Source organism: Sciurus carolinensis, chromosome 9 (genome assembly GCF_902686445.1).
Source record: "Sciurus carolinensis chromosome 9, mSciCar1.2, whole genome shotgun sequence".
Classification (NCBI taxonomy): Eukaryota; Metazoa; Chordata; class Mammalia; order Rodentia; family Sciuridae; genus Sciurus; species Sciurus carolinensis.
The window spans coordinates 112,838,130-112,865,321 of record NC_062221.1 but is presented as its reverse complement, the minus strand read 5'-3'; the positions used below and the strand labels follow the sequence as shown (position 1 = coordinate 112,865,321).

The 27,192-nt window shown below is 33.4% G+C and overlaps 1 protein-coding gene across 6 annotated transcripts in view; it reads left to right on the top strand.

Moving 5' to 3' along the window:
• The window catches only part of Lipi (lipase I), a 68,868-nt gene extending 42,074 nt beyond the window's left edge, over window positions 1-26,794 (top strand). For 3 of the 6 annotated variants that reach the window (XM_047565417.1, XM_047565419.1, XM_047565418.1), the window contains 3 exons: window positions 6,152-6,263; window positions 12,113-12,289; window positions 26,498-26,794. In XM_047565417.1, coding sequence (XP_047421373.1) covers window positions 6,152-6,263; window positions 12,113-12,289; window positions 26,498-26,606 — 398 coding nt within the window. In that variant the 3' untranslated portion in view covers window positions 26,607-26,794. Of the gene's footprint in view, window positions 1-6,151; window positions 6,264-12,112; window positions 12,290-19,951; window positions 20,021-25,118; window positions 25,191-26,497 lie in introns of those variants that run through there. The other 3 variants (XM_047565420.1, XM_047565421.1, XM_047565422.1) reach the window with 3 other exon arrangements.
• The last annotated feature ends 398 nt before the right edge of the window (window positions 26,795-27,192 follow it).

Genomic DNA, 27,192 nt, shown 5'->3' with positions numbered 1-27,192 from the left:
GACCCTGCAGTTTTCCAGTACCTCTCCTTTGAAGGGTAGATCAATATTAGCACCCAATACAAAGAAAATGTAGCCCTAAACCAGATAGCCCCTATAAAGACTTTAACATTGTTGTAATAAAGAGGATGAGTTTGATTATTATTTACAGTATTCCTAGTGGTGAATGAAGAGGATTGGGAAGGGTGTAGGATGTAAGTGAGTAAATAGAGGTACCTGTCAAAGGGCCTCCAATCTCCTGTAGGTGTCTCAGGAAGGGAGCTGCCCTTCCACTGATGATGACCTCACCCTCAGGAATAATTCAAAATGCCTGCACCAGCCTCCAAAGAAGCTGGGGAGCCCTAGTGAGGGCAGGCTAGGTGTCTGGCGTCAGTCTGTGGTGGGGGTTGGGCAGGCATGGTGTCTGGGGTCTGTCTGCTGTAGTATGCTGATTTTAAGTTCTTCGGATATGAACTAAGGAATGGGATAACTGGGTCGAATTTTCTCCACATCCTCACCAACATTTATTGCTGCTTGTATTCTTGATATTTGCCATTCTGATTGGAGTGAGATTGATCAGAAGATATTATAATCCTATAAACATTAATTGTATGCCCTGTTATACTAAATTGAGTCTGTCTACCATTAAATTTAAAACTTTTACTGGTTAATTTTAGTTTTGCACATAGATGAGATAATACAGACAATTTCCCTCCATGGTAACATTTTACAATACTACAGGTAATATATTTCATTAGCTATATTGATATTTGTACATTCCACCTACTTTATTCAGAACTCCTTACAAATTGTGTATGTGTGTGTTGGTTGAGCTATATACAGATTAGTCCCATGTATATGGTTATGTCTCTACCACTACAGTGAAGATACTCAGCAGTGCATCTCCACAAGGATCCCTTATGTTGTGCTTTTATAACTACATATGCCGTCTCCTAGCTGTTTCTGACTTTTGACATTCATTAATATATTTCTAAAATTTTGTAATTTCAAAACTATTATAAAAAAGGAATTATTTAGTATGTGACTTTTTTATTGGCTCTTATTCATGCAACATAATTCCCTGGACGTTCATTCATTTAACATGTATCAGTAATTGATTCTTTTTCATTTCTGAGTGGTATTCCAGAGTATATATGCACTATAGTTTGACCATCAGCTCTTACAGAGCATAGAGGATGCATTTAGTTTCTGGCTCTTGCAAATAATGTTAATAAGAATTTTGTGTACAAAGTTTTGTGTGAATATGTTTTCATTTTTGTCACAAAGTCTTAGGAGTGAAATTGTTGGGTCATAAACTAATTGCTGCTTTAACTTTAAAAGAAACTGACAGTTGTTTTCCAAAATGACTGTATCATTTTATATTCCCCTGAGCAAAATATGAGTGATCCATTTTATCTTATTCCCACTTGGCATTTGGCATTGTCATAATTTTTGAAATCTTACCCATTCTGATGTGTATACATTGCACCTCATTTGGTTTTCATTTGCATTGTCCTGCCTGATATGTGATTATATCAAATATCTCTTTTATAAGGTCCATTTTAGGAGGCATGTGTGTTCATACTTTTTCATCATTTTCCCATTGGATTATTTTTTTTAACTACTGAGTTTGATAATACATATTTTAGAAAGTTGTACTTATTAGATATTTCAACTAAAAATATTTCTCATGGTCTGTTGTTTGTCTTTTAAAAATTTTTTATTGTTTCTTCTTAGTTATATATAACATTAAGATTCATTTTTACATAATTAAAAAAGCATGGAATGTAATTAGCTCAAATTCTGTTCCCCGTATTTCCCCTTCCTCTCCCTGATCTATTTTTTTCTATTTTTTTTTTTTTTGTTAGTGGCTTGTGGAGATACATGATGGTGAGGTCCACTGTGGTATATTCATATATACACATAGGAAATTTAGGTTAGATTCATTTTTCTGTTCTTTCCTTATCCTGTCCCTTTTCTCTCCCCCTCAGTCTTCTTTATCTAGTCTATTGGTCTTTCTTTTATTGTGATAGACTCTCTCTACCTTTTTCCTCTCTTTCTCTTTCTCTCTCTTTTTTTTACTTCTTATTTTGGGCTTGACTTCACATATCAGAGAAAACATTGGACCTTTGACTTTCTGAGTGTAGCTTATTTTCTCAGTGTGATAGTCTCCAGTTCCATCCATTTACCAGAAAATGCCGTAATTTCATTCTTTATGACTGAGTAAAACTTCATTGTTTATATATACCACATTTTCTTTATCCATTCATCTGTTGAAGCACACCTGGGTTAGTTCCATAGCTCAGCTGTTGTGAATTGTGCTTCTGTAAACATTGATGTGACTGTGTCACTGTAGTATGCTAATTTTAGTTCTTTTGACTACATACTAAGGAGTCATATAGTTGGATCATATGGTGGTTCCATTCCTAGTTTTTCGAGAAATCTCCATATTGCTTTCCATAGTGGTTGCACTAGTTTGCAGTTCCATCAATAATGTGAGTGTACTTTTTTTCCCACATCCTTACCAACATTTATTATCTGTATTCTTGATGATTGCCATTCTGATTGAAGCAAGATGAAATCTCACTGTAGCTTTGACTTGCGTTTCCTTGATTGCTAGCAATGTTGAACATTTAAAAAAATATATTTGGTGGCCAATTGTATTTCTTCTTTTGTGAGGTGTTTGGTTCTTTTACCCATATTTTAATTGGGTTATTTGTTTTTGGTGTCAAGGTTTTTGAGTTCTTTATATATTCTGATTATTAATACTCTACCAGATGGCAAAGATCTTTTCCATTGTGTAGCCTCTCTCTTCATATTCTTCTTTACTTGCTGTACAGAAGGTTTTTAATTTGATGCAATCCCATTTATTAATGTTTAGTTTTATTTCTTGCACTTTAGGAGGCTTGCTAAGGAAGTTGATTCCTGTGCCAACAGGTTAGTATGTTGGGCCTACATTTTCTTCTAACAGTTGCAGTTTCAGATCCAATTCCTAGGTCTTTGATTAATTTTCAATTGCCTTTTGTGCATAATGAGAGATAATGCTAAGTTCCATTCTTCTACATATATTTATAGTTTTCCCAGCACCATTTGTTAAAAAGGTGCTATCTTTTCTCCAACATATGTTTTAGCAACTTTGTTTAGTGTGAGATAACAATATTTATGTGGATTTATCTCTGTGTCTTTTATTCTGTTCCATTAGTCCTTATGTCTATTTGGGTGCCAGTACCATGCTGTTTTGTTACTTTGGCTCTGTAGTCTATCTTGAGGTCTGGTATTGTGATGCCCGCAGCATCATTCTTTTGTTCAGAATCGCTTTGGCTATTCTAGGTCTCTTAATTTTCCAAATGAATTTTAGAATTGCTTTGTCTAGTTCTGTGGAGAATGTCATTGACAATTTAATAGGAATGGTATTGAACCTGTATAATGCTTTTGGTAGTATGGCCATTTGGTAGTAGGCCATTGATTCTGCCTATCCAAGAACATGGGCAGTCTTTTCATCTTCTGAGGTCTTCTTCAATTTCCTTCTTCAGTGTTCTATAGTTCTCGTTGTAGAGGACCTTGATATCTTTCGTTAAGTTAATTCCAAGTGTTTTATTTATTTTTTGAGGTAATCATGAATGGAATAGTTTTCCTAATTTCTTTTTCAGTAGTTTTATTATCAGTCCGTAGTAAAGCAACTGATTTATGTGTGTTGATCTTGTATCCTGCAACTTTACTAATATTTATTATTAGTTCTAGAAGTCTTGTGGCTGTAATTTATCTTTTCCTCCTTTTCACAGAGTCATTTGCAGAGCAAAATATTTACTCTGTTGAGGGATGAATTCTATATGGTTGCTTGAAATAAATTATATCCTACATTTGCTGGGTGGAATGTACATAATATTGTTATATTTTCCTGAATAAATTATAGATCATATTTCCTTCTTTTTTGGTTTATACATAAAATTTTATCTTACCTCATAGTTATTTTATTAGATTTTATTCACAGCAATAATATACCTCACAGATTCTTTGAATCTTTTCTTTTTACTATCTTAATATTTTATTCAGTAGTATTTTGCTTCCATTTATTCAATATTCAATATTAATTGTAAATGTCATTATTGCATTAACTATTGAATTTTATTTCCTAATTTCAGTTTCTGTGTTTGTGTCTTTGAGGTCTCCTGATGCTGCATTGTTCCTTTTAGTGTTAACTTCTTACTGATCTATACCATATGGGTGACTTTTCACTAGTGTTCTCTGTCAGTTTTCCTTTTTTCCCCTTGAAATTATCCTTATTTTTCTCACTTAGAAATGAAAACAGTTTGAGATAAATTCTACATCAACATTTATTTTTGTTCACAAGTCAAAAAGACTAATCCTCTTATATTCATGCAAGCTTCCTGTTTTCCAGTTTTTTGTCAACCTAATTTTTTCTTGAAGATAATCTGTCACTTTCTTCATTTTGTATTTATAAATTTATTTTGCTTCAGTGTTGTTATTCAATATCAATGCTCCTTTTAAGTCTGGATTAACGGTTAATGAAAAATTTGTGCTCTTTCAAATCAAAGATTTATATCTTTCATTAATATAGAAAATACTCAACAACCAGCTGTTTTCCAAAATTTTCTCTTCAGAGCAAGTTGGACTCTTTCTTCCTAGAACTGTTTTATCACAGTCCTGGAGTACTCTTATGTAAATTGTTTAGGGTTCTTCACTAAATGACTAGTATCAATTTAAATTTCATGTTATTATTATTTTATTAACCTTAAGACCTGCATGGAAGACTGGGTTTGTACCTCAGTGGTACAGTGCCTGCCTTGCATGCTGAGGTCTTGGGTTCAATTCTCAGAACCTCAAAAAGAAGAACAGAAAGATTCTAAAAAGACCTATAGAGGTACAGAACCAGGAGGAGTAATTTCCCCAGTGGGTCTTTCAATGATGAGGCAGGAGGTTGAGGTTCCTGAAACTCTACAGGGACCTGAATTTCAACTCTGTCACTTAGCACCATATTTCTTCTTCTGGAAGTTGATACTTCAACCTCAGTTTCCATGATTCACACCATTTCTCAAGTCCAGGGCTTCAATCCTTATGGCCTTGAATGTATTGTTCTTCATTCCACTTCCTCCTTTAGGGCTTGATTGCGTATTAAAATATATATTGCACACCTAGCATTTCTATATACTTGTAGTAGGATGGTGGCTCATTCTGTAACATTTTAATATGTGATGCTGCCAGAAAACACCTGAGCCAATTTTATGAGGGAGGTGGGCCACAGTACTCTGCCTAAAGTTGGTCATATGCTTCAGAATAAGAAGCGTTCCTTTACCATCTCTTGCATTAGAAATTTACAAAATCCAATCATAAATGCATTATTTTATTTGAGGTAATACTAAGCACAAGACATGATGTTACTTCTGACTGCTTAGTAGCAGCAATTAACAGGGTGGCATGTACAACTTCTGTATATCTCATAGGAAAAATTTGCAGATTCCATGTTATGTTGAATATATGTATCGTCTTCTAGGGGTGCTTGGGGTAAGTGGCAGAGTTAGGACTTCCTTATAACCCTGAAACTGTTGAGTGTAGGAGTGAGTTCAGTAGTCTTGTCTTTGAAAAATATACCATACTAAATTTTCATGAGAGCATTTTGATAAGAACGACTATAAACTTACCATAATAGGGTTATTAGTAGTCATTCTTCAGCTGCCAGAGAAAATAGAGTGATGGCTGTCAAGAAGATGTAGCTTGGACTATTTCATATAATTAAAAAACCTTATCATATTTACCTTGGTTATCTTATTGAAAAGTACAAGTTATTAATTGACCTAAATTCTGAATGTTGTTTGGTTGTTTTTTGATTTGTAGACTATTTAGAATTTAGTAGGTACTTGACCAAATCCTAACCATAACCATTACTGGGTTCTTATTCTTCATTTTTAAGACTAGTCAGAAGTTGACAAACAAGAAGCAAAATATATTACTTAATGTCAAATGAGAACTTCTGATGAATATCATTTGCATATATAATATAGGACTACATTAAATAATTATATATATATTATATTTATATATATATATATGTATATATATATGTGTGTGTGTGTGTGTGTGTGTGTGTATTTGCATATGTGCCCAAGCTAAAGTTTAAAAAATAATGTGAATGGCCTTTTATATTTTTATTTCGTAGCTTATTATTTTGTTCTCAGTATAGTTGCTCTGGGTGAAACTATGAATGATGGCTATATTTCATTTAGATTATTAAACCAACTTGGAACGGTTGAAAATCCAAGGCTCTATGAGTAAGTACCATTTCATATTTTCTTCTTTTATACATTAAATGTGTGCTTTCTTGAGTATTCCCCAGTTGAAGATAGTCCAAACAAAGTAAATTCTATCCAAAGAGTCTTAAATGTTAGTTATTATGAGGATTTTGTGTCTCATTCAGATTCTTTCATTTTAAAGAGGAAGATACTGAATATGAGGCTGAGTAGTTTGTTAATATTATATATCTGATGACTATCTCAGTTATAAGAGTACAAGAAGAAACATTTTATTTTCTGTCCTTTCATTCTTAATTCCAATGTCTTTCCTGACAACCTTCTGACTTTCTCCAGGTTTTAAGAAACATCATGTTCATAGTGGTGAAAATGAATGTCTAGTGACAATTAATAACAGAGTGAAGCAATTCTAGTATTTCAGAAAACCATGCTCAGCCACAAAGCTCCCAAATAGTAGGAGAGGGATGCTTTTCCTCAATCTTCTATTTAGCTTCTTATTCATGTGCAGTTGTATATACATGTTTATAATGTTATCTACTCATCTCAAAGCAAATTATCAGGTCAGATTCTTGAGTACCTGTGTGTTTAATAAATCCTTAAAGTAGAAAATTAATTTTCTCTTAAGAGCATGATAAAAAGGTGCATGTTACAGTTGAAATTATGGCTTCCAATATACTGTGCTGGACCTTCTAGAAAGTCGTTAAATAAGAGTTGCTTTCAAAAGACTCATAGTTACCATGTCGGGTAATTAAATACAAGATAAATTTTGCTTTGCCATGGATTTTAATAGGTTGGTTTGACTTTTGAATGGTTAATGATGGTTTTGGAGTTCCAGAAGGAACAATTGGTATCTCCATTGTTTACTGCTGTCACAGGTTATAGGTAGTCCTAGTACCTGAATTGGCAAATTAATTAAATCTAATATGTGAGGGACTTTGGACCTGAATATATATTGACATATAGATTCATTCAGCCACTAACCATGAACCAGGAAAATGTTCCTGCCTGTTTTATTTGCACAATGGTAACAATGTCTCTAATATTATAGTATTATTAACTTTTAATTATAATAAAAATAACACTAAAATATAAAAAGGAATCACAATTCACAACTAATACAGTGTTTAAGATTAAATATTTCAGCCCTTGCACTACACATAGAAAATAATTTTAGAGTTCATGTTGATAAAATTACTGAGAACCTCTTGTGCTAAAATAAAGAACTTCCATCATGAGAAACAATGATCATATTTAGGAATAATACCCTTGGTTAAAAATCAGGCAAGTTTTTTAAATTTTTGAGAAAAATGCATTTTTAATATTAAATTGTGTAACTTTAATTTTCTAAAGTTCATAAAAGCATTGCAGATAATTTAATGGTGAAATGAATGTGGTAATGCAAGAGTACCAATTATTCTTGTTCCTTTCCTTTTTTTAAAACTTCCTTCAGTCACTTAAAAAGGAAGATAAAAGAAATTAAACTAGAATCTCAGTTCAAATTCTTCACTTTTATCAAGTCCCCATCTTTTATTATAAAAAACTTTAAGATCCTTTTTACCTAATTTTGAACATTGGTCAAATGTGTTGTAATTGTACATATTATTGCAAAATAGTTCCTTACCTTTGGTAACATTGAATATGTATATTTATGCATATTCATATAATCCATTATTTAGTTTTTATCAGAACTATGCTTGTTAACTTTTGTATTAATTATTTATCCAACACATTATTCATCACTAACCTTATTCAGACATTTTACAGAATACTAGAACTCAGACCATAATAGTGTTATTTTCACTAGGAGGTCACATATTTAATATTGGAAGAGACTAAGCCATAATTGCATCTCTGAGTAATAAGTTTTATGATAGAATATCACTAAATTACTGTTGAGTCACAGAGAAAATTAAGGAAGCATTAGAAAACACAGGTGATGGAATCCAGAAACAGGGAGAAGTTAATTTCAAAGATAAGGAGATGAGAAAGCACCTAATTCAAGAATAGTGTGCAGACTACAGTTCTCAAGCAGTTGCTTTGGATTTCTCTGGAAAGCAAACTGTGTTCTGATTTACTTTACAAACACCATGAAAAAGTATAAATATGGAAATATTCCTGTGTTAAAATCTGTCCATTTGAGCCTGGCTAATGACTTTATTGTTTTTCTATTAATAATTATTGGGATGTGAATTATTTTTAGATGCTCTGGATTCAGAGTATTTTAAATGATCTTTTATTTGCCTTTCCAATATTGAAACAAGAATATTTTTTCACTGTAGAAAATGTATCATTTTATAGACTGGAGAATGAGAATTGCCTATAATTGTGTCACCCAAGAATACTCAACCTTAACCATTAAAAAATAATTATTACACCCCCTTTCTTCTCCTCTTTTTCCTCTTCCTTATTCTCTTCTCCTCTGTCCTTTTCTGATCCTCCTTTTCTTTTCATACATGACTCTGTGGATACACATTATTTTTTTATTAGCAAAATGAGTATCTTCCTGAAAATGTGTTCTGCATCCTGATTGTTATACTTAGTGATGTAACGTGAACACTCATTCTGTGTAACTAAAATCACTGGATCTTGTGAGACCAAATGTATGAATATACCAAGGTAGGACTTTAAACAGGAGATCTCAGTATTACATGTTCATATTAGAATAATTCCCCAGATGGATGAGCAGTAGGTAATTAGAAGGAACCAGATTTGTGCCAGGAGTCCACAGAGAAGCTGCACCAAACCAGTAAACGTGGAAAAAGAAGTGTGAGATTCCAGAGGTTTTAAGACTTTCAAATAGTTATGTGATGTGTTTTTATGATTAACTGAATGTGAAAGTCAAGAAAAGAAATCAATTTAGAGTGACTTCATGTGTTTGAGCTTGGTAGCTATTTAAAAATTAAAGTGCCATTCCATACTGAGCTAAGACTCACATAGGGATGATCCAAAGTAATCATTCAGTAAAAACATTGAGAGTTTCTGTAGCCCAGGAACAATGGTAGGAATGGGGAAAACGTTTTTGACAAATTAGATTTCTGCCCTTATATAATTTCAGTGTAGGGCAGCAGATAGACTTTAAATTAATAATAGAAAGAATACAATGAGGTCCATCATCCCTATCTTCAAACAATTTTTAATGATTATCCACATTGAGGAGGCCCTCTGCTAAGTGCTTGGAATCTTGCAGTGAGCAGAATAGACAGTACTCTCTTCATCAAGACTGCAGCATAGTAAGGAATAGAAAGTAATCAAATAATTATAAATTATAAATAAATTAAAAGTAAAACATAGCCCTGAAAATGTGTCTTGAGACAAATTATACTATGTATGGAAACCTAAATAGGGAATATGAATTAGTGGGGTCATTAAAATTTTTTATGGGTATATTGCATTAGTTGAGATCTAAATGGTAAATGAGTCACTGCCCTGCTGCATTCCAGGTTGGGGACCCAAAAATGCAAAGAACGTGAAGCAGAAGGTGGCACAATTCACTCCAGGAGCTAAAGAAAGCTCTGTGTTTGAGAATAAAGGCAGGGAACACAAGAGAGAGAGAGAGAGAGAGAGATGAGAGGGGTAGATAGCACCTGAATAACTACAGGAACAAGAATTCATAGGCCATGATGCAGGATTTATAATTCATTCACCAGGCAAATGAAAACTACTGAAATGTTTTGATTAGGGGAGTCTGATTGAGGCCAAGTCTGTGTTTTTATTTTGGAAAAACCATAGACCACTGCAATTAGAGAAGGAATTGAAGAGAGGATTGGGTGCTATTGGAGGTATAGAGGCAAGATACAATGGTACCCTGGTGAGAGGATTTTCAATGGAGATAGAAAAATGAGATTAGATTCAAAGATTCAAGGTATTTCTTTGGCAAGGACTGTAAGGAATTTGTGATAGATTAGATGTTGGGATTGACCAGAGAATAAAATCAAGGGTGAATCCAATTTTATTTATTTATTTATCTATTTATTTATTTATTTATTTATTTTGGTGCCAGGGATTGAATTCAGGGGCACTCAACCACTGAGTCACATCCCAAGCCCTATTTTGTATTTTATTTAGAGATAGGGTCTCACTGAATTGCTTAGAGCCTCGCTTTTGCTGAGGCTGGCTTTGACCTTGTGATCCTCCTGCCTCAGCCTCCTGAGCTGCTGGGATTACAGACGTGTACCAGATTGGCTAAGGCCGTAGATGGTAGTACCATAAAGATGGTGACACAATTTAATACAATGAGGAAATTTATATGTTTCATTTAGTTTTTATTCTCTTTTTGTGGGGTCAGGGGAAGGTGTTGGGGAAGCTTCTAAGCTTGAGGCATCCTGGTAATAGTCAAATGACAAAGTGAAACTGGTGGAAATACATGTATCTGAACTATGAACTAGAGGTAGAGACTTGGTGATCATGAGCCATCTGTTGGCAATCAAAACCACTGGGGTGGGTGCAGATTGGTTGGAAATGTAACATGTTCCAATATGGATATGTTGAATTTGGAGTATCAGAAATCCAGATAGCTTTTTGGAAAGACATCAGAGATATGTCTAATGACATTCTATTCTGTGAAAGAGGAGGAGGTGGCTCTGCCAGGAGGGAGCAGGGATGACTCCTAAGGGGAAGGATGGTGTCCTTTTTGGGGCCTAACTGTTGAGAAGGAAAAAGTCAGGAGTGCAAGGGTAGGGAGCGCTAGGGACCCCACTGGCTGTTCTTCAGTGTTTCTGTGTGAGAATGTCACCTTGGTTTAAGCAAGTCTTTGTTCTCCTAAAAGAAACTTCTTTCAATAGACTTTAAAAAACATTATTCCCCCTTCTCTCCTGTGCTTTCTTCTCCTCTCCTTTCTTTCTTTCTCTTCCTCTCCCTCCCTTCCTTCTCTCATTCTCCCGTTCCTTTTGCCCTCCATTCTCATCCTCTTCCCTCTCACGTACCTTCTCTGATTTTTCTTTCCTTTGCTCTTAGTTTTACCTGAGGAGACAAGATGCAGCAGAATAGGTTGAGCATCCTTGGAGTCAGGCAAGTCCACGTTGATGTAAATAACTCCAGGGACACACAGTTCTGGCACTTGGGATAAAGAATTGGCAGAGAAGCACTGATGAGGCTGTTGACGTTCCACGTGCTTGTCCCTTAGCCATGTGACTTCGGGAAAGGCATCCGTGTGCTCTGCTACTCAGTTTTTCTCATTTGTAAAATGGAAATGCTCATAATTCCTACAAAAAAGAGTCATTGAAATAGTTAAATAAGGTCTAGTATGTGGAGCATTGTTATAATTCTGGGTACACAGGAGTGCTGAGGAAATTGTACTCACTAAATAGTACCCTCAATTTTTATTTTGAATCTCTGGCTTTTATCAGTTATCCCTTTAAATATGAAATTTTTGATAAGGTGGCATAGAACATTATTTGAACTCCTTATCTATTTAAGGAATTGTGAGAGTCGAAGAAGTGTCCAAAGAAAGAAATATAAAACAATCTTAGACAAATATATAATCTAGGCACTTACTCAGACAAACAAGATATGTCACTTTGTTTTCTTTCTTTCTTTCTTTTTTTGATTCACGGTGCTGGGGGTTGAACCCAGGGCCTTGTGCTTATGAGGCAAGCACTCTACCAACTGAGCTATACCCCCAGCCCTCACTTTTCTTCCTCAAAAGTATTCCCCAAATATATCTGTGGGAATGTATATATTGTTACTATTTTATTATGTTTATAGTAAATTACTGTTTAGATTATTTTAATAAATATTTAACAAGTATTTTGTTTGACTTTTTCCATAGCAGAATGTTTTCTGAATCCTGCCTCATTAGTATTATATTGATTTTAGATCTAATATATGTTTAAAATTATTAATATGCTGAGTATATAAAATTTTTTGTTTAGGAAGAGCAAACCATTTTATAAACTTCAAGAAGTCAATATTCTTGCTCAATTTTTCACTGATGTTGTAAATATTTCAAGCATTGGTTTGACGTATTTCCAGACCTCAAATACTCCATGTCTCACATGCAACTACAGGATCCAGAGTCTCATGTTAAAATCACTCACATATCCAGAAAGGTAAGACTGCTCAATTTTTATTTCAACCTGTCACCTTTAAGGTCGAAAATACAGGCTCATTAAGTAATGTTTTAATTATTTATGCATTCCAGTATCTGTTTATTGTTTATTTCAGACTATATTACATATATAGTCATATACATATACATAAAATATACATATATTATACATAGATAGTAAATGTTAAAAGTGTATGGGGGGCTTGGATAAAATTTATTTTGTGGTCACATTACCCAAGCAAAGAAAATGCACACACAATCATTTCCTAAGAAACAACACACATGAAAAAGTGAGACAATGTATGCCTCAGAAGTTTATGAATAGTTTCTTATTTATAATATGTGTTCCTGGAGTGGTTGAGAGTTGTCCTTCTGGTGGTATCCAGTGACTGAAAACTATGATGAAACACAGGATTACAGCAGATGAAGGTCATCATGACTTCTAGCATTCTTTTCTTTCTCCCAACTTCATTACCCTTTCATTGGGGAAAGAAGAAAGTCCATTTTCATTTGATGCCCCTACCATTCTGAAGATTACTGGAAATTCAACACAAGAATAGAGTGAGGCTCTGGGATACACACCACAATAGCATGAAGAGAAGCTAAGTCCTCACACTTTCATTTTATAGTCATCTGTCTTGTTTGTCACTTATGTCACCGTTGCCTCCATTCCTATTGAAATGTGACACCATTGTTACTGTCTGGGGTTCATGTCTTGAGGATCATCAGCTCTAGCACTTGTTTGTTTCAGTCCACTGACTGTATTGTTCTTGGTTTTCTATACTCACAACCACAGAGAACTAACTGTCCTTGTCCTCATGATAGTTATGAACACGTTTGCCACAGAATTCATATCTCCATCAACAACACCCTTGGGAAGTTGTTAGGAACACTGAGTAGCTCTTTGATGAGTTGGTCACCTATCATTTGAATGTATGAGTGTTTTCAACAGTAAGTATCAGCTGAGAGTCAATAGAAAAGTGTGTGTGGATTGTTGGAAATCTTTACTTGACTATGATGCTTCCTTTTCATTTCTCTTTTTGTACTTGTATTTATGTATTTGATTTCCCAAATACCTTCCTAGAAATTTTGAAAGTAGTAATATGAATTTGTGGAGAGTAAAAATAAAAATGATAAGTGATAAGAATATACATTTACATAAAGACTATATCAACAGAGAGGAATTGGGGAAATTCTCTGAAGTGTGGGTCATTTCATAATTTTGGGGGTAGTATTTAGTCACTAAAATGTCAACAAAATACCATTATAATGATAAAAGACTAAGGATTATTTTATTGTCATTTGTTTCGGATTGAAATGTACACAAAAAATATATGGACATTTCCAGCAGGAGCATTTAGCTTCATCATTATCTTCCAAAGTACATGGTAGCAATGGTGGTGGGGTCATACCTGGAAGGATTAAAGCTGTAAATATTTCAATCTTCAATTTATCTCCATATTTATTTTTTAAAGATACAAGACTTCCACTAAATATATAAATAGAAATTATATTTGCAGTCCCCTAAAGCTGGTCTCTGAAGAGGTCAAGGTGGTAGTGGCATCATAATGTCCTAGTCTCCCCCATTCATACCTTTCTGAGTGTTAAGATGGAGGGTATGAATGCAGAAGTTTAGAGGTTGTAGTTTCACATCTTGTTTATAGACCTTAATTTAAGGGATTCATATTGGCCAAGAATAGTGTTTTTCCTTTGATATCATAAATGGAAAGAGAAATGAAGAATTTTCTCCTCGGTCCAGAAGAAGCACACAATGTAAATTCTGATAAGATACCAAGAGTTTAACAAGAATATTTGCATACAGAACAGCACACAAGCTCAAGAAGAGCAAGAGAAATTTAGTTACAAGTTTGTGGACGGTAAAAGGAAACACACGGAATTCATCCTTTGTGAGCATGGGTAAATATGGGGGTAGACACTCCTTTTACCACAGAAGCAGAGATGAACAGCAAAACAAACAAAATAGGGTGTAATATGGCATTGGAAACACAAGAAAGAAAGATTTACAATCAGGCTTTAGGAATAAGTTCACTCTAAAATATATTTTTTCAAGAAATGCAAGGAAATTACATAAAGCATTACTCAGTGTTTTCACTGATATTTAAGAAAACAAATTCAGGAAAAAACAAGTGAAGAGTGATATGATGAGACAAATGACAGTGATTAAAAGAGAATTAACTGAGATAAATAATTGAAATCAACATCAGAATTGGTATTGGTATTACAAATAGTAAAGAAAGGTTCAATCAATAATGTAGAAAACACCTTATAACCTACCGAATAAAAATATGTAAATAACTGAGAATACTGAATAATATAAAAATCGAGGAAATAATTGAAATGTAAATGTGGATACCTGATGTCACCAAAGAAGAGACAGAAGACCTCCAGATGTGATAAAAGAAACTCCCTTCAACTGAAGAAGATAATGATCCCAAATGGAAAGAATAAACTAAAAACCAGGAAACCAAGAGGTCAAGATTTAGATCCATTCTTATAAATTTTATTTTTAAATTTTGATGATAAAGAGAATTTTTCAAATATTCAAAGAAATATTCAGGGAGTGGAAGATTCAATGTTGTAGCAATGGGGAGTTTTATTAAATGCACATACAAGTTTAACAAGATGCTGTTAAAAAATATATAACTTGACTCTTCCTAACCAATCTGAAATTAAAAATACCAAGATGAGCCACAAAAGTTTGAATAATTAGTATAATGTTTATAATGGTAGCTATGAAACAGTAAAAGTATTCCCATGCAGCAATAATGAAAATGTCTGAAACTGGCAGATGAAAATAAATGTAGTTTAATGAGTAAGTGGAAACCTCCAGAATCTTGTTGATGAAAGAACAGCAATCAAATAATGACACTATACTAAATAATTGACAAGTGAAAAAAGTTTAAACATTTCTTATCACACATTGAATTTCTTATCCCAATAAAATATTAAATGCAAACTAATAAAGAACAGAAAGAAATCTAGAAAATGTTTGTCTTTGTACTATGTGAAGCTGACACAGAAAACAAAAATGTTAAGCAGTTTTGCCTACATGAAAATCCAAAAATAAGGATCTAGATGTCTATATACATAAACAAAAATAAAATTACCTGGGAAAAGTTTTATAATGCATATGATATTGAATGGCTTTAAACTATTTATATATAAATAATTTTTACCAAAAACTATTAAAATACATTTTAGTTGAAGTATGGAGATAAATGTTCTTCAAATTATTTATACTCCAAATCCTGACTTTATCTTCATTTATCATAGACTAGACTCTGTCTCTCAATCCACATTCAGTTGGGATATTCCTTGTCTCTGCCTTCTTTCTAATCACTCCCAGAATCATCCATTCTTTCCATCTCCACTGTTACATACTCTATTAATGTGGACCATCTCTGCCAGAAACATTTTAAGAGACTCTTACTACTCTCTTTTCTTAGCCTTATGTCCTATAATTTATCCTTTTCTTTTCCTTTTTTTCTTTCTTCTCTTTTCTCTTCTTCTCCTTTCTTGGGGGTTGGGTTCTGGGGTTGAACTCAGGGATGTTTTACCATTGAACTACATCCTTAATCCTTTTTGTATGTTTTATTTTGAGACAGGGTCTCACTAGGTGGCTGAGGTTCTCACTAAGGTTGAACCTCTCACTAGGTTGAGGCTGGCCTCGTTCTCCCTAGTTGCTGGGATTACAAGCATGTGTCACTGTGCCTGGCTTATAAATCATTCTTAATGCAGGACCCAGAGTGATCTTATAAATGATGGGTTAGGTCCTGTTACATGGGCTCACTTAGTCTCACGGGTCTCCCTGATGTCCTTGGAACCCTGGACTGATACCCCTTACTGTAACTGCACCTTCCTATGCTATTGCCCTGGTTGTGTCCTCTACCTGGAAATTTTCTCTCCTTGATATGCCCCTGGCTAACTTATCTCCAAGATTTTGCTCAAACATCATTCTCTCAATGAACCCACCTTACCATTCTGTTTACAGTTGTATACAGCCATCTTACCACTCCCGACCTCTTACCCTACTTCTTTATCCTTATAGGATTTATTTTTCATAGTGGACTCTATACTTGTTCATTGTTTTTGTTGTTTTTTTCTCCCATGGTAGAACGTAAGCACCTTGAGGGCACTGATTTTATCTGTTCTGCTCCAAGTACTTCAAGTACCTTAAACTGTGCTTGGGACATAGTAATCACTAAATGAATGGTTATTGGATGAAGAAATGCAGACATATGTTGTCATAAAATAACTTTAAAAGTTAAAGGAACAAATGGTTAATAGACATTTTAAAATGTTTAATCCCAATTATATTAAGAAAGTTAAAATTATGGAAAGGAAATATAGCATATTTTTCCCGAGTTGGCAAAACAAAGTCGGTTATTGAATTCATACTGAAATTGCCATCCTGTTTTACTGCTGGTAGGTATGTAAACTCGTACATATATTCTGGAAAAAAAATTAGTAAAATATATCAATAACCCCCAAATGTTAATGCATTATTTCCTCTTTAAGGATTTACATTTCAGAGACATAGCAGGAGGTGGTGTTTAAAAGCATCAACTCTACAATCAGAGTGTCTGAGTTTGAATTTCAGCTCAATTAATTACTAGTTATCATCTTGGATAAATGAATTAATCATCTGTGCCTTGGTGTCCTTATATAAAAATAGGAAAAGAAATATTTTACTTTGTAGAATTAAGAAGGTTAAATAATGTAAGGAATATCTACAATTGATACAATATTTGTAGATGATTAAACTATTTCTGGCATATTGTAAGCTCTATGCAAGCATTTGTTAAGAAGTGTAAAAGGAAATATCAGAAATGTACATAAATATTTCTATATAAGAAATGCATTCACAGTTTGATTAATAATGCTACAAATAGAAATAAATTAACTGCATTTGATGGGGTAATTGATAAATTGATTATGGAATATTTACAATATGATATGTTAGGTAATCATCAAAATGGGCAAATTAATATAGCATATTTGTTAATGACTAATTATTTTCAAATATAATAAATGTATTCCAAATTTGGAAAATATTTAATGAAATGTATTTTTTTTCTTAAGGGATCTTGATGAAAAAAATTTATATACTAATATTAGCCTAATGTTTTCCTTATCTCACATTAAATTCTCTGGTTACTTAGAGTAGTTGCATTTAGTTCAATAGTTTCAAGATTGTTTTGGAAATATACATAATGGCTAGATTCAATGAGGGGCAAGCATTTGAGTAAGAAGAGTCAAGAAGCTGTCTTTAAATTAGAAAATAGCCTCTGAAAGACAATGTATAGTTCACATTTTGTTTTGAAATAGAGATCTTATTTTTGTCCTTTAAATTTCATGCCCCAAACACCAAAGCACTTTGAGAAATTATGGAAATTGGGAATTGAACCCTGAAGGGTGTTTAAAAGTTAGCAAATTTGGCAAAACCTCTGAAGTACATCTTTCTAAAATGTGTTCATGCATTCTGAAACTTCCTATCCTCACTATCCACCCCTCCCCTTTTTTTCTGTGTTCTCAAATGATGCACTCCAGGTGTGGGGAACTGTGGAGAAGTGGTAGTGGTAAAGCACCCCAGTGTCAGCAGAGGACGCCCATATACATGTGTTTTAGTCAGCTTTTAGGCTGTCATGACTAAAAGACCCTATCAGCACAATTGTAGAAGAGGAAGTTTATTTGGGTGCTCACGGTTTCAGAGGACTCAATCCATAGACAGCAGGCTCCATGCCTTGGGCTCAAGGTGAGCTGAACCTCATGTTGGGAGGGTGTGGCAGAGGGAAGTAGCTCACATGACCATCAGGAAGCAGCAGAGAGACTCAATTCACCAGATACAAATATATACCCAAAGCCATGCCCACTATGCCCCGCCTCCTCCAGCCACACCCCCTGCCTTCAGTTACCATTCAATTAATCCCATCAGGTGATTAATTCATTGATTGGTTAAGGTTCTGGTAACCCACTCATTTCTTCTCTGAACCTTCTTGCATTGTCTTACACGTGAGTTTTTGGGGGAACACCTCATATCCAAGCCATAATAGTGTGTTTCTGCATGGAGTGTGAGCTATGCCTCACTAGAAGAATCAGACAGGTGTAGGATGCCCCAAATGGACATTCCTTATAGGCACCAGTACAGTCATTACTAAATAAAAGAAAATTAACTCTAGGTGTTTTTAGAAATACAAGTTAATAATCATATTAAGGGAAAGGATATTTTATTTATATTTTTACTTCTAAAACTATTTGGTTTAAATTATTTTTTTCTGTAATTATATTACATAAGAACTTTTTTTTTTTTTTTCTTCTTTTTAACACCTGGTGCAGTGGCACTTGCCTGTCCTCCAACCACACAGTGGTTGAGATGGGAGGACTGTATGTTCAAGGCTAGCCTGGGCAACTGGTAAGACCCACATCTCAAAAAACAAAAGCAAAGACACTAACCACCAAAAATAAAATGAATGATTTTAAAATTATGAATAGTTGCATAAAGTGAGAGAAATAATAAGTTTCTGTGAGCTATTGCACAGCAGGGTGACTGTAAATAATGACAATATTCTGCATATTTCAAAAAGCTAGAAGAAAGGATTTAGAATGTTTCCATCATAAAGAAATGATGTTTGAAAGCTGGTGATGGTGATGTAATTCCAGCTACCAGGAAGGCTAAGGTAAGAGAATCTCTAGTTGGAGGCCATCTTCAGCAACTTATTGAGGCCATAAGTAAGTTAGTGAGACTCTGTCTCAAAATAAATAACAAAAAGCATTGGGGATATGACTCAGTGATTAAGTACTCCTGGGTTCAATCTCCTTTACTGTAAAGAAATGAAGTTTGTAGAGATAGACATGTTTAACCTGATTTAAACATTATACATTTTACACATGTATACACATGGTATCCCATGAAACAATTTCATGGTTTAGTTTCTGTTAAAAGAACTTAATTTAAATTTAAAAAATAAAATAAAACAATTCTCTCCTTAATTTGCCTGAAAGATGTTATGAAATAATTTAAGGTAGTAATTGATAATTGCACAATGTAATCAAGAATTTTCAGGTTGTAATCATGAACCTGATTTTGATTAATTGTAGAACAATTATATTATTACATAAATATTCACTCATCAATTAAAATCTCAGAAAAATGTAAGTAAAAACACATTATAAATGTCTATAAATGTGTTTAACAATCAATCCTTCTGGTTCATAAAATAACTGCTTTTCTTTCTGTTTGTCTTGTAATTTGTTCCATACATTTTCAATTGCGTAATATATACTCAAAGTGCATATTTGGTCCATAGAGATTCTCCATCTTTCCTTCTAATTCTTTTTCCTTTCGTTGTTTAGCACCCAATTTACCTTTCCTTATACCTCCTTGCATCTAGGAACACACAGTTTAAGCAACAGACAGATCAAGATGATAATTATATGAAACATATTTTCCTACTGTTGAAATTATCAATAAAATGCTTTCTAACCCTATTCCCAATACCTCTGTAAGCTGTAGCTCTCATTGCATAGCCATATAACTTCTAGCCTCTTGTAAATATTGCATTTATTATGACTCAAATTCTTATCAAGGCTCTATCCTCACTTCTCCCACTCTGGTAACTGCATGCTGTGCATTCTAATCCAGGAGAGTTTTGGAGTGACATAGGAAGACTGAGCACAGACGACCAAGAAATTTGAAAAAAGAAATCTTTCAGTGGTTGAAATTGCATCTCAGAAGGTAGGATATATTTAAGAGTTATTTGTCCCAACTTCAATTTGACCTCTTCCTTCAGGGAATTGAAGGGATTTTTAGTTTTATCCAAGATGCAGGTTTTCACACATTGTGAAAAAAATGAAAGATCTCAAAATAATGAAATAACAAGGTTAAATATTCCACAAAAGGTGGAATTCAGTGTAACTATTAATGTAGCATGATTTAAGTGCAATATATTGTGTACCAAGGATGCATAACTTTAAATATTTGAGCACTAAAGAAACATTTTGAGATTTTTTTGTATGAGTGAATGACTTTCTAGATAAATAATAGTGTATACATTTTTTATCATCTACTACATTCCAGATGCTATTTTTTGTGATCCTTACCACAAGTCTATGAGGTATTTTACTAGTGGAAAAGACTTTCTTAAACTTTCTTAAGTTTTCTAAGCTACTTAATATATCTTAATATTCACTGTCAAACATTTGGAAATTTTAATTCTTATATCATCCTTCAATTAAGAGATAACAAATATTAATATTTTATCATACATGCTACCATTGAACCATGCCTTTAATTTCTCACATCATGTTAGAAGCAGGGTCTGTGTGTGAAATCATGTAGCCTATTTATTGACTGCAATAGAGTCAAGTTTCTCTGTTTCTATGGACATCAACACGAGCACAATGTATCTAACCTGTGCTACACTGCGGACCAGGTTTGGAGCCTTTTTTTTTTTTTTTTCCTTTCTATCAATAAGTTAATAGCTATATTGTATTCCACCTTTTGTGGAATATTTGACCTTGTTATTTCTTTATTTTGAGATATTTTATTTTTTTCACATTGCATTGTTATAATAAAAAATGAATATCTGCACATACATAACTATTAGCATTTTAAACAATTTCCTTGTTAAGTATTCATAGTTGGGACATCAAGAAGGAGGAACACTTTCCAGCTTTCCATCTCCATAAAGCTTGTAACTTTATTCAGAATGTTGGGGAACCTATAGGTAAACCTTGTTTTCCAGGCATATTTCCTTCTTTAAGTCACTTATTATAGGGGTAAAGGAAACAGAAGAGGCAACACTGATATTAACTATTATATTTGGTTCATTATCTTCTTACTCTTGTTTTATATAGGCAAATACTGTATAAAATTTATTCACAGGTTAAGTAAGAAGTAGAGTAGTTTTTGGGATATGCCCCAGTGCAAAAAAAAAAAAAAATGCTTTAGTTTGTAATTTTTAATTTAATGCAAACTCTAAACCATGGATAGAGTATGAAAATTTACTAAGTTTATGAAATTTGGATGCAATTGTTTCTACTCAAGAAAAAGAAATACCTAAAATATATTTTGTGGGTGTGTAGCAAAACTTAACATTCCCTGCTGGCTGGAGATGCTAACAGATGCTTGGATGAAAGTATGCTGTAAGTTTAATTACTTAGATAATTGCTATAACCATCTAGTGGCTTTCCTATTTAGATCTGTCCATACAGATAATGTGCAATTAATGAGAATTAGCACTGCCAAATTATTGTAAATGTGAGTTATAAAAATATGATGCCTTATGGTCCAAATTAAACTGCATGCACTCAACAGTAATTATTTCTGTAATGAGTATGATAGAGACTTCAAGCACTCTTTCCTTCTAGACACTTCCAGTTAAGTAGGACCTTAGAATTTAGGGAGTGAGGGATATACATGACTGAGGTGACCTGGGATGCCTTCTGGAAAATACTTGGGCTCCAGCTACATTTTTAAAAATGTTACTTAATAGTAAAATATACTGTATGTGTGTGTGTGTGTTTTGATAAGTGCAAATAGTCATATTTTACCACCACAATTAAGATTCAGAACATGTCAATCACTGTTATGGTTTGAATATGAGGTATCCCCCCAGAGCTCATGTTCCCAAAAGATCACAGAAATCTTCAGGAGTGAAAGGATTAGATCACAAGGGTCTTAACCTAAACAGATTAATCCATTTGATGGATTAATGGGAAGTAACTGTAGGCACATAGTGTATGGTTAAAGGAAGTAGGTCATTGGGAGAATTCCTTGGTGATTTTAATTTCTTCCCTGGCACCTCTCCTGCTCAGCATGCCCTCCCAACTCTGCTTTTTGTCTTTAATTGAGCACCTTTCCTCCACCACATCCTTCTACCATGATGTTCTGCCTCAGATTGGGCCCTGACCTATGGAATAAGGTCGACCATGAACTGAAGCTTTGAAACTGAGCCAAAATAAATTTTTCTTTACCTAAGTTGTTCTTGTAAGAATGTTGGTTACAGAAAAACTAAGGTGACTAAAACAGTCACAAAAACTCCCTGATATGGCCCCTTGGTTTTCAACTTCATTCCCCATTCCCACCCACTGATGATCAGTCTGGTTTTGCCTTTTCCAGATATAATAGTAGCAAAATATATTATATTGTGAAAATGGAACTGTATGATAGGTTGTCTTTAGTTGTGGTTTCTTTCACTTAGCTACTTAAAATTTATCCATATTGCTGCTCACATCAATGGAATGTGGAGATGAACAGTGTTCCATTGGTGTAGATATACCATAGTTCACTTATCTGTTTACCAGTTAGAGGTTATATGACTTCTTCGAAGTTTTTGTTGTCTATTAATAAAAGTACCATAAATATTTGCATGTAAGTTTTTATGTGAACATAGTTTTCATTTCTCTTGGATATATCTAGAAGAGGGATTTCTGGGTGCTATGTAAATGTGTATTTAACTTTATAAGAAACTAACAATTGGACTGGGTATATAGCAGTTGGTAGAGTACTTGCTTAGCATACACAAGGTCCTGGGTTCAATTCCCAGCAACACACACACACACACACACACACACACACACACACAAAGAAACTGTCAACTATTTTCCAAAGTGACTATACACTTTGCTTTTCTACCAGCAACATAGGAGGGTTTATTCCTCTCCTGCACCAAAACTGTACCTTTATCAGTTTGTTGTTTTGTTTGTTGGTTTCATTTTAGCTCTGCTAATGGGTATGTAGAGATATTTTATTATTTTGAATTTGCATTTCTCAAATGACAAATCATGATGATCTCTGATATTTAATTGAGGGTATTTACATGTTAATTTAATGATATAATTTTTATGACTGGTTTTAGTTCTATTATCTTGCTGTTTTGCTATCTATTTGTTCCATCTGTTCTTTCATTTCTTCTTATCATTTGCCTTTCCTTTGGATAAATTGAGTAGTTCTATGATTCCATTTTTATGTCTTTTGTGGGTTTGTTAACTTTGTATCTTTGTTTTATTATTTGGGTAGTTTCTTTAAGGGTTTGCACTATAATCTTTTGTTTATTACAATCAACCTTCAAGTGGATTCACATATATACAGTAGTATACTTCTATTTTCCCACTGGGCTTTTGTGCTGTTGTTAGAAAACATTTTCCTTGTACATATGCTAACTATCTCCATAATACACTGTATCACTGTTTAAACAATCAATTGAAGAGATATAATAGTTAAGAAAAATTATATATGGTCACCCACCGAGTTTCCACATCTGGTGCTCTTCAGACCCCGATGTAGATGCACATTTTTAAAAAATGTTTGTTCTATTTAGTTAGACATGACAGTATAACACATTTTGATTCACGGTACACAAATGGGTCCAACTTTTCATTTTTCCCGATGTACACACTATTCACGTAATCTTACATGTACAGAGGGTAATGATGTTTGTCACATTCCACCATAGATGTACATTTTTTAAAAATCTGGCATAATTCACCTTTTGAATTGAAGTGGTTTATTTAACATACTTTTATACTGTAGGTGGACAGGTATTAAAAACTTTCAGTTTTGGATGTCTGAAAAAGTCTTGATATTGCCTTCATTCTGAAAGACAGTTTGAGTGCAGAATTTACATTCATCATTTTAATGTTTCTGTACCATGCAGCATTTACCAAGCCTTGATCCTAATGAGAAACCTGTTGCTGTCCTTTCTTTTGTTTCCCCCAGTGCTGAAATTGAACCAGGGGCCTTGCACTTGTAAGCAAGTGCTCTCCCACTGAGCTATATGCTCATCCCTGCTTGCTAATTCTTGATTAGATGTCAGACACTGTACATTTTACCATATGGGTTTTCTATACTTTGTTTTCCTTGAGGAAAACAAAAAATTTTCTTGAGGTTTATTTTCAAGTTGCTGTTAAGTTACCTATAGTCAAGAGTTCCTATTAAGAAATAGAAAAAAAAAAAAGTTCCTTTCTCGTCCTTCTATCAAGATGTACAAGATGTATTAGGCAGGCCTGGCCAGGTGCTCAGTCTAGGCTCAGTTACTTTCACTACTTAAATCAAGACTCCTTTGTGTGCTTACCTAGTGCACTTGAATCATTGTTTTTTCCCGTTTGGCAGGTAGAAACTGGCACTATTTCTGTCCCTGTGTTGGTGTTTAGAATTTTATCCTAGGTCAAAACAAAAAAGTCTCAAAAAGAGATTTTCAAACTGAGGAAACATCTCTTTCTTATAATTTGGTATGATATTTATGGCTTAAAATTTGTGTATTAAAATTATATATATGATTTAAAATTAAAAATTAGATTATATTTAGATTTTAGGGATTGTTTATCATAGGACTTCTTCCCTATGTTTATTAAAGTTTATACTTTATCAAGGTAATGGGGTTCATTTCTGTAAATTATGGTTAGCAAAACATTAGAAATGTAATATTCACTGTGCTTTTTGAGATTAAAAAAGTAAACACAATATTCTTCTCAAAGCAGTTCAACATATACCACACATTATCTTCTAAATTATACTGTTTTCCTCTTTTATTGTTTGGGGAGAAGGAACTATCAATAGTAGAATAAAAAGGTGACAAAATTAGAGTCATGGCAATGAAATTAGGTAACTGTTCACAATGAAAAGAGAAACATCTCATATGTTTTGGTGAAATCTAACTTTGGCAGGCATTGCAAACCAGCTTAAACTATTTTATAATGCTTTCAGAGGCTTTATAAAGGGTGGAATTTTTAATAAAGATGTATATTTACTATGTTAATAATAGAATATATCAATGGTCATAAAATTGTGCAATTTTGTTCTATTGTAGAAAGAAATATAAACATGCTTGCCTTCATATTGCATTACAGATTTGAAACAGAAAAATTATTATAGGAACAAGGTAATGTGTCTAATGACATGTTTATTCTAGTTGATAAATTTAAAATGAGGTGAGTCAGTGCATTGAAGTTACATTCAGTGATAAGAGCAGTTGACAAGTTGACATAAGTGTATATACATTTGTTCGAGGAGTGGAAAAATCATTTATCCACTTATTTCTTAATGGAGAAGGATGATGTCTGATTTCTTGATGATATGTTAGTTATTCTAAAGATAGACGTATACATTCTACTCTCTGAAAACTTAACAAAAAACGACTTTGCCAGCATCCAAAAATCTTCCACATTGAAGTGTTATTATTTCACATTTACTGCTATAGTACTAAAATGGAATTTCAAACTGCCTTTATTATTTCAAATGGAAAATACTGTATTATCCTTTACCAACTTCCATAAATGAAGATAAATGTCTATATTTATGATTTTTATAACTTCTACACATATGTAGAAAATTAGTTTATTTAAAAAATGAACAATTTAAACCGAAAATGCTCCTGAGTGTTTTCAAAACATGTTCAGTGGTGTCTTAACCAAACTGGCAGACACCTGGGATCCATGGACCTTCTGAGCTAGAACTCTGCAAGGTCACATTAAGGTGAGCTTCCACCACCTCTGCAGCCCCTGTTCTTTAACAAAGTGACTGCTGCTGATACAGATTTTTTTCATTAATTTCTACTATTTTACTTTGTCTTTTATTGATATTTTAGCATCTTTTTCTCATTTTAGCTGATTACTTTTTTTGAGAGTTTTGCAAGACATTAAAAGGAAAATATATAGCCTGACAAAATGACTTATCTTGCATTTGATGATAGAATCTTCAAGTACTATGCACACCATCTCTCCAAGAGATAGAACACATTAGGCATTGTTATTTCCATTTAAATGTATGGCAAAAAAAAAAAAAAGTACTGATTAAAGAATTTAGGCAAAATTTGTTTATACAATTCATTCTCACCCTTCCTTGGAAGTGGTCATGAGAGAAGGAGTGGCCTGGCCACTTAGTGAATACAGGGTAAGCTATTTCAGTGTCCAACTATGTCTCCCATACAATGTAACTTTTCCAGTAAAGCAAGAAGTGCAGATGCTGAAATGGAGAATCTCTTCTTCATCAGTGTTATGTCTGCTTCATCCCTATATAACTGAATGAGAGGGAGTGAATTTGATCCTGTAGGTTTGTTGGAAATCCCTGCATTTGGAGAACTATTTAGCTACAGGCATAGAATATACAATATTTATATAAAAAGGAAATAAAATTTGTTTCTTTACTAATCAATACCTTTCTCTCTCTCTCTCTTTTTCTCTTTCACAGACCACCACTCTGCAGATACAATTTTGTACTTAAAGAGGGAAGGAAGTATTTCTTAAACCTCATGCATGTACAGCAAAGAATATTTAAATTCCTTCTCCCATCAATGTAAACTTATTTGTGAATTAAAGAACTTGTAAATTGGTACAATGCTATCAGTCTTTCTTTTAGAATGCATTGTTCAATCGGATATATTTATTTCTTGAATACATTTTTAAGAATAAAAATATGGAAAATAAAAAATGCATATGAAAAATATTCTGAATAGATTCTAAAACCCATTTGTTTCTCTTTACCTCATCTACTTCCTAAATCATAGTTTTACCATTGAATGTTTACCTCAATTAGTTATTTTAGTAAACATGTTAAAACATTTTCTAAAGGAAAAATGATCAAGAACTTAGTGGATCACTTCTAATCATTTTCATTGTATATCTCACTGAAGTAATAAATAAACTTTTTAAAAATTTATAAATTTGTTTTTTGAGGAAATTACTTGGATTAATGTGAACTTTGTAAATATAAATACTTGGTACTTTTGGTAATGTTTTGTAAATAAAGGACTTGCTTATAAGGAACATAATAAATAAATAACTTAAAGGCCTCTACAATTATGTTTAAATCCTGTGTCCACAACTTATTAATTATGTAATCCTGAGTAAGTTAATTTACTTCACCATGTCTCAGTCATCTAAGGA